A 7424-nucleotide genomic window follows, 5' to 3' on the forward strand; every position below is an offset into this window, starting at 1 on the left:
TCCCCGCCACCGGTTCTCATTCCAACCGGCTCTCGGTGCGGGAGGAGGAAGCGGCGGCGCTGGCGGACGGGCTCCCCCCGCTTCCCTCAGCCGCTGCCTCGGGATTTAGCCGTGCCCCACGTTAAAATTAAAAGGCGGCCGGGCCGCACGGCTGTGCCCCACAGGCCCAAATCAGGCTCGGTGGCACCGGCGGCTGCCTGACCCCCTTCACACCGCCCCGCGCCGCCCCTCAGCGGGTCCCGGCGGGGCTGAGGCGGCGGCTGCGCCCTCACACCCCCCTCCCGGTAACTTTTTTCCCCCCAAAACTGGGGTTTGACGTCTTCCTCCTCGATACGGACTGACCAATCAGGCGGCTACCAGGGCGGGCAGGCAGCCAATCGGTCAGCGTTGCTACCTGTGGGGAGTATTTTTAGCCGCGGCGGGGAGAGGGGGGGCCGTGAGGGGCCCACCGGGGGTACCGCTCCGTACCCCCTCCTGTGAGGGCGAGCGCGGCTGCTCCCGCCGTCACCGGGCCTCGGTGGCCCCTCGCTGAGGGGGGGGCCGCCCCGCCCCTGGTTCGGGGACTCAGCCCGGCCCCTCGTCCCTCAGCGTGAGGGGCTGCGGGGTGCCCTCGCTTTCCCCCCCTTCCCCCCCGCCCCGTCCAGGCTGGCTGCCGGCCCCCGCGGAGCCGCGATCGCCGCTGCCGAAGCCCCTGCCGGCCGTCGCCGCCCGCCCCCCGTGCCGCGCCGCAGCGGCGGTCATGGGAGATGTAGTTCAGCGCGGGCCCCTTCTTCCCCCCTTCCCTGCGGAGATGAGGGGCGCGAGGGCAGGGTTTGACGTAGACAATGACGCAACGGTGTTGTGAGGTGAGGAGGGAGCTGACGTAGACAGCAGCCCCTCCACGCCGGGGTGGGGGAAGGGGAGGCAGCAGAGGGCTCTGCGCGCCGGGGGCCGGGCCAGGGCGAGGCCCCGCGGGTGGTGGGCGAGGCCCGGCGGGTGGTGGGCGGGGCCAGACCGGACGCTAGCCACTGGAGGGCGGGGTTGGTGGGCCGGACCGGGCGGGGCGCACGGGCGGGGCGCGGCGGGGGCGGGGGAAGGGAGGCGATATATAGGGGCGCGTCGAGCGGTGAGGCAGTAGCAGGAGGAGCCCAGCTGCGGCGGCCGAGCGAGCCCGTTGTGGGGGTGTGAGCAGCGCAGCCCTCCCCCCCTTTCCCTCCCCCCCCTTTTTTTTTCCAACCCTCCCCCTCCCTTTTTTTTTTTTTTTTCTCTCTTTCCTTTCCCCTCCCATCCTCGCCGAGGGAGCCGGCTCTCGGAGATGGGGGTCGGGTGCTGAGCCGCGCCCCCCACACCCCCCGCACTCACACCCCTGCCGGGATTGTTTGCACTAACCCCCGCACACCCACCCGGGTGAGTACCGCTCGCTGAGGGCGGGGGGACGGCCGGGCCGGGGGTGTGCGCTGGGGTGTGGGGGGGTGCTAGGCCGAAGGCAGACGGTGAGGCGGGGGGCTGAGGCAGCCCCCGTCCGGCCCCGTCCGTCAAGCGAGCGAGGGGCTGAGGCAGCCACCGCCCGGGCCCTGAGGCGGGCGCGGCCTCGGCCGCCGTGACGGGGAGCCCGAAGCAGCCACCGCCCGGACCCGGTCGCTGAGGCGGCCCCGGCCCCTAAGGCGGGGGTGTCGAGGCGGGCACGGCCCGGCCCGGCCGTGAGGCGGCGGGCAGTCCCAGGTGCTGAGGCCGTCACGACCCCGCGATGACGGGGACTGAGACGGGCACGGCCCCGCGGGGAGGGGAAGGGCCGGGGTGCCGTGAGGGGCGCAGCGGCACAGGAGCCGATGGGGAGGAGGGCGCGGGGGCCGCCGGCAGGGCCGCCGGCAGACCGGCAGAGAGGGGGCTGGGGGAGAGGGCACGGCCCGGGGAGCCGGGCTGCGAGAGGGTCCCTCCCAAGGCGGTCCCTGGACGCGCTCAGGCTGGGAGGGGTGAGCGTTGCCGGCTGACTAATAGCTCCTGCTTGCGCTGGGCCTCACTGGGCAGCGCTGGCAGCCGTCCTCTAGGACCCTGCCCCAGCGGGGGGACGGAGAGGGGTGTCGCCGGGCCCGGGGTACCGGCCTGTGTGCTGAGGAGAGGGGCCTTGCCTAAGCCCCCCCCCCTCCCTTTTTTCCCAGTCATCTCCCGTTTCTTCATTTTCTTTCTTATGGGCTCAGAAAATGCTCTTCCTTCTCCTCCTCCTCCTCCTCCTGTTGCTGGAGCTCCCAGGGCTGTGAGCAGAAATCTAATGAGACCCGACTGCCTGGTTATGTAACTCCCCACACTGCTTAAGGCTCCTGCCTTTAACCCCCAGCGCCAGGGCTCTGCTACTGGAGCAGTAAATGGGCTCGGATCCCTGAGAAATATTGTCCTCTTTAAATTTAAGGAAAAAAAAAAAAAGTTTTAAATGATCAACCTGATTTGTTTGATCAGCTGCTTGTACCATGGATCAGTTTTGGGGCTTAGAAAAATTTATAGCGTCTGCCCAGTGCACCTTGAAAGGATCATTTCATTCCTAAAGGACATGGAGGAAGGGAAACAAAACAGATGGATTAATAAATCATTTTTAAATGCCCCTTATAACCACCCAATCAGCTTTTCTGTACTGATTGTGTCCCTTTTGTAAATATCTTCTGTTTGCCCTTGATCTTTTCCTTATCCCCACCCAGTGCTGATCCAGCAAACGTTTAAAGGTCGCCTTATCGTACAGGCTTTCAAACTATTCCCATACCATGTTGGGGAGAACACAAGTGGCTTGGAAATAGGGTTCCAGACTTTAAAAGGAGATTGTTTGGAGCAGGAAATAAAATAACATTGTATTCATATTGTTAAAAGATTTTGATGTTGACTTTGATTTCTCTAATCTTTAGTGACAGCTATACTAAATTTTGTTCCTAGTGATGCAGTGCAGAAGAGCACGCACACTGAAATTCTCATTGGGTGTTTAACTTGAGCCAAAAAAATACATATTTTGTTTCATTGGAACTTTTTGAACAAAGGTGTCTCCTGTGGATTGAGTACCTTATTCAAAGGTACTGCGGAATTTTCGTTAGCAGTACGTGTGCTAACGCTTGATTCTTGTCCCTTCTTTAACTTCAGCTAGCTAATTTCTCTTTTGTCCTTTGGAAGGAGTGGCAACCATATTTTATATTAAATATAAAATGGAGTCATGGAAAAGGAGAAAAGCAATTGTTTTTGAGGCTGTCAAAAGCTCTGTTAGCTCCAGTAACTTTTTGAAATCTGTACTATAGGCAACACAATATATGAATTTAGTATCTATTAATATATTGTATCTGATAATACAGAGTAATTTGTAGAAAGGGAAAAATTTGTGAATTAATGTATTGTAATAATTTCACCGTCATTGCCACCCTTATGACAGAAGATACATGCATCTATTTTGTATGCATTGACCGCATTATCGTTTTACCTACTCTGAGGAAGAATTGTTGTATATGTACAGCGGACATTTTCTCTTCAGTTAGCATAATTTTGCCAGCACGCAGTTTATGCAGATGGTTTGCTTGGACTTCAAGTAAATGTTGCATAATTGTAGTTATTTGTGTGAAGTCTTCTAAAGCAACTTGTTAACATTTTTATAATTCTGTAGCTGGCAGTGCAACCAATATGTTTGCAAACTTTAAAATGATAAATGACCCTTGGACTAAGACCTTTCAAGCTAAACTAATAGTCTGGTGCTAAATTTTGCAGCTGAGTACTATAAATCATCCAAATACGCGTTGGTAATTGAACCCTTGACAGGCCTGGCAGTTCTGTGATGTCTTAAAAAAATATCCTTGCAGCTTTGTGAATAACTAAACGGCAAGCTCATGTGATTTTGAAATGCCCCATGCTGTATATGTAAACACATGCCTAGCGCATCTTCTGCAGTATTGTTTGTAAGTCGTACTGAATGTAGTTGACATCCTCACCTTCCGCAGGCATGAACATAAATAGTTTGATGCACGTTTAAGTAACCTGTTTTATGAGAAAGTGAAGCTAAAAGAATAGGCCTTGGAGCTTGATCTTACACTTTCCTTATTTGGATGTGTTTGCTTTTGTTTTTTCTTAAAGGAACAAGAGCACTCAAGGTGAAGGATAATAATCAACTAGAATCAGCACTTTGAATGAAATTTTGTTTCCCTGTGGCATCTTGAACACTGTCTTCTTCGGGTTTTGAAAGAGACTTATAACTTTGTGGCATAGCAGCTATGCAGCTTGAAATCCAAGTAGCACTCAATTTTATTATTTCATATTTGTACAATAAGCTTCCCAGACGACGTGTCAACATTTTTGGTGAAGAGCTTGAAAGACTTCTTAAGAAGAAGTATGAAGGGCACTGGTATCCAGAAAAGCCATACAAAGGATCAGGGTTTAGATGTATACATATAGGGGAGAAAGTGGACCCGGTCATAGAACAAGCATCCAAAGAGAGTGGTTTGGACATTGATGATGTTCGTGGCAACTTGCCTCAGGATCTTAGTGTTTGGATTGACCCGTTTGAGGTTTCATACCAAATCGGTGAAAAGGGACCAGTGAAAGTGCTTTATGTGGATGATAATGAAAATGGATGTGAGTTGGATAAGGAAATCAAGAACAGCTTTAACCCAGAGGCCCAGGTGTTCATGCCAATTAGTGACCCAGCATCTTCAGTGTCTAGTTCTCCTTCTCCTCCCTTTGGTCACTCTGCTGCTGTGAGCCCAACTTTCATGCCCCGCTCCACTCAGCCTTTAACCTTCACCACTGCCACATTTGCTGCCACCAAGTTTGGCTCGACCAAAATGAAGAATAGCGGCCGTAGCAACAAGGTCGCCCGCACCTCTCCCACCAACCTTGGCTTGAATGTCAATGACCTGTTGAAGCAGAAAGCCCTTTCCTCCTCCATGCACTCTCTCTACGGGCTGGGCTTAGGCAGTCAGCAGCAGCAGCAACAACAGCAGAAGACTTCTGCCCTTTCTCCTAACGCAAAGGAGTTCATTTTCCCCAACATGCAGGGTCAAGGTAGTACCAGTAGCATCTTTCCTGGTGACAGCCCCCTTAACCTCAGTCCTCTCCAGTACAGCAATGCCTTTGATATGTTTGCAGCGTATGGAGGTCTAAATGAGAAGTCTTTTGTGGATGGCTTGAATTTTAGTTTAAACAACATGCAGTATTCTAACCAGCAATTCCAGCCAGTGATGGCTAACTAAAAATAAACCGACAGTGAAATACAAGTAAATACTATTGTACAAGTTAAAATGCACGTACCCAAGGGTGTATCTTTTTTTCCACCTCTTGAGATTTTTTTTTAAGGCTTATAGTAATGAATACATTCAGGCTTGGTTAGATAAATACAACATGCATCATTTTTTTCATTTGCCAACCAAGCACAAAATTATTTTATACTGACTGTACATTACAAAAATATACTCTCAAAATATGGCCTCTTACAGTATTTAAGATATAGCAAGGATGTGGCTAATTTTTTTCATGTGTGTATATATATATGTACACAAACATATATGTGTATATATATTTAAAAAATTGGCACTAATAGGTGGGTTTATTGGTCTTTTTCTAATTGTATAATTTAATTTAGTACAAAGTTTGTAAAATATCAGAGTATATATATTGTTTCTACAACATGGTATTGCATTTATATCTTTTTACTACAGTGATCTGTGACAGCTGCAGCAGCTTCATGTTGTATTTTTTTTACTGAAATTGTAAGATATCCATCTTAAAGACATCAATTCTAAAAAAAAAATAAAAAGTTGTGTACAGAATATTCCTTAGTGGTGGAATTAAAATGTACGAAATATTTGCTTTTTTCAAAAGAAACACAAATTGTATTTTCTGTTAAAAGTTTAAAGATTTTTGCTATATATTATGGAAGAAAATGTAATCGTAAATATTAATTTTGTACCTACATTGTGCAATACTTGAAAAAAGGTATAAAAGTATTTTGAGTCAGTGTCTTACATGTTAAGAGGGACTGAAATAGTTTATATTAAGTTTGTATTAAAATTCTTTAAAATTAATTGACTGTTGCGGTGTGTGTTTTTACTGTTCTGCTGAAGATCAGAGTGCTGCGTTTATTGTGGTGTCAGTGCTAATGATGCAAAAAAGTCTGACTCAGTGCATCACAAAGGAGCGATGGAAAGGGTTGCTGTATTGATGCACCACAATAATGGGTTGCTTTACCTAAAATACTACTGACAAAGCATGTAGCCTGATTAAGTACTTGTCTACAATTATTTGAGCAAACTTTCACTTGTTTTTCATAACTGCAGCTCACTGAAGCCAGAGGTAATTTTATTTTATTTTTTTCCGTGAGAGTTAAGACTGTAAGCTATGTGAATGTTGAGTTATTGTGCAGTATGACGTATCTAGAAGGGACTCAGGTGATTGAATGACATTCACTTCCCATCTCATCAGAATGGATTTGAACTATTATCTGGAGAGGTCCTAGACCAATGCATCAGCGTTCTGTTTCTGTATTGGGGATTAATAGCTCAGAAACAAGACTGAATAAAAGTGCTGATGTACAGTTTACTAAACTCATTGTAAACTTTCATTTTATATGCTCTATTAAAAAAAGAAATGTAATGCAACTACAATGTGATATTCTAAGGTTTTTATTTTAGTGGAATTTACCGATTTTAACTTAGTAGATTCTCAAAACATGAATGTGAGTGGGAGGAGAAAGAATTCAGAGGCTGACAAAACAACTCAGCTTTTCCAGGGCTATTTTGAAGTTGCATCCCTTATTCTTTTCCGGCTGTTTGGGAAATAGTGTTCCTGGCTAATGGACGATGTCAAGGGAAAGAGAAACTTCTTCTTTAGTCCATAAATTTAACAAACTTTGACTTCTTTTCCACAGCAGTTGCAGTTGTACAGAGTAGATACATGCCAAGTGGATAGTCTTTTGGCTGATGATGTTGAATTGTAAGCTACAGGAGGAGTATGGGATTAAAATTATCTTTAGTATTCTGCAACTGGATTTTGAGGCTGAAGATCAGTCTTTTCCTGCTCGATGCCCGTGATTTTACAAAAGGTGTAAATTCCACGGACGTGTGCACCCCCAGTTTGGTGCACACAGAGCTTTGGTGGAAATAGTGCTCTGAGGAACAGAGTGTTTTTCACCACCAGCGTGAGATCTTTGGGCAGAGGCTGTGAAGAAATGGACAGGGTGGAGATGCGAGGCTGACAACGCTATCGGTTTCTAATGCCATGAAAACCAATTCAAAAGCAATAATGGAGCAAAGGGGTTTTTAGGCATTCCTCTGGCTGCCTTCAGCTGGCTGCTTTTTATTGAGTTTGCTGTCTGATTCATCTTTCCACTAATGGCCCATCAGTGGACAGAACCATACTTAGGAGTGCATCACTTGGTATCTCATTTTAAGTGGATGATTTTGCTCTAAAAAGGAATTTGAAAAAAAATT

At 48.3% G+C, this 7424-nt stretch overlaps 1 protein-coding gene across 1 annotated transcript; it reads left to right on the top strand.

Moving 5' to 3' along the window:
* The first annotated feature begins 1117 nt into the window (after positions 1–1117).
* On the top strand, positions 1118–6020 carry TOB1 (transducer of ERBB2, 1). Its single transcript, XM_075770405.1, has 2 exons — positions 1118–1386; positions 4075–6020. The coding sequence occupies exon 2, from the start codon at positions 4212–4214 to the stop codon at positions 5187–5189; it is 978 nt and encodes a 325-aa protein (XP_075626520.1). The 5' UTR covers positions 1118–1386; positions 4075–4211; the 3' UTR covers positions 5190–6020.
* Positions 6021–7424: the final 1404 nt, after the last annotated feature.

Source organism: Balearica regulorum, chromosome 18 (genome assembly GCF_011004875.1).
Source record: "Balearica regulorum gibbericeps isolate bBalReg1 chromosome 18, bBalReg1.pri, whole genome shotgun sequence".
NCBI lineage: Eukaryota > Metazoa > Chordata > Aves > Gruiformes > Gruidae > Balearica > Balearica regulorum.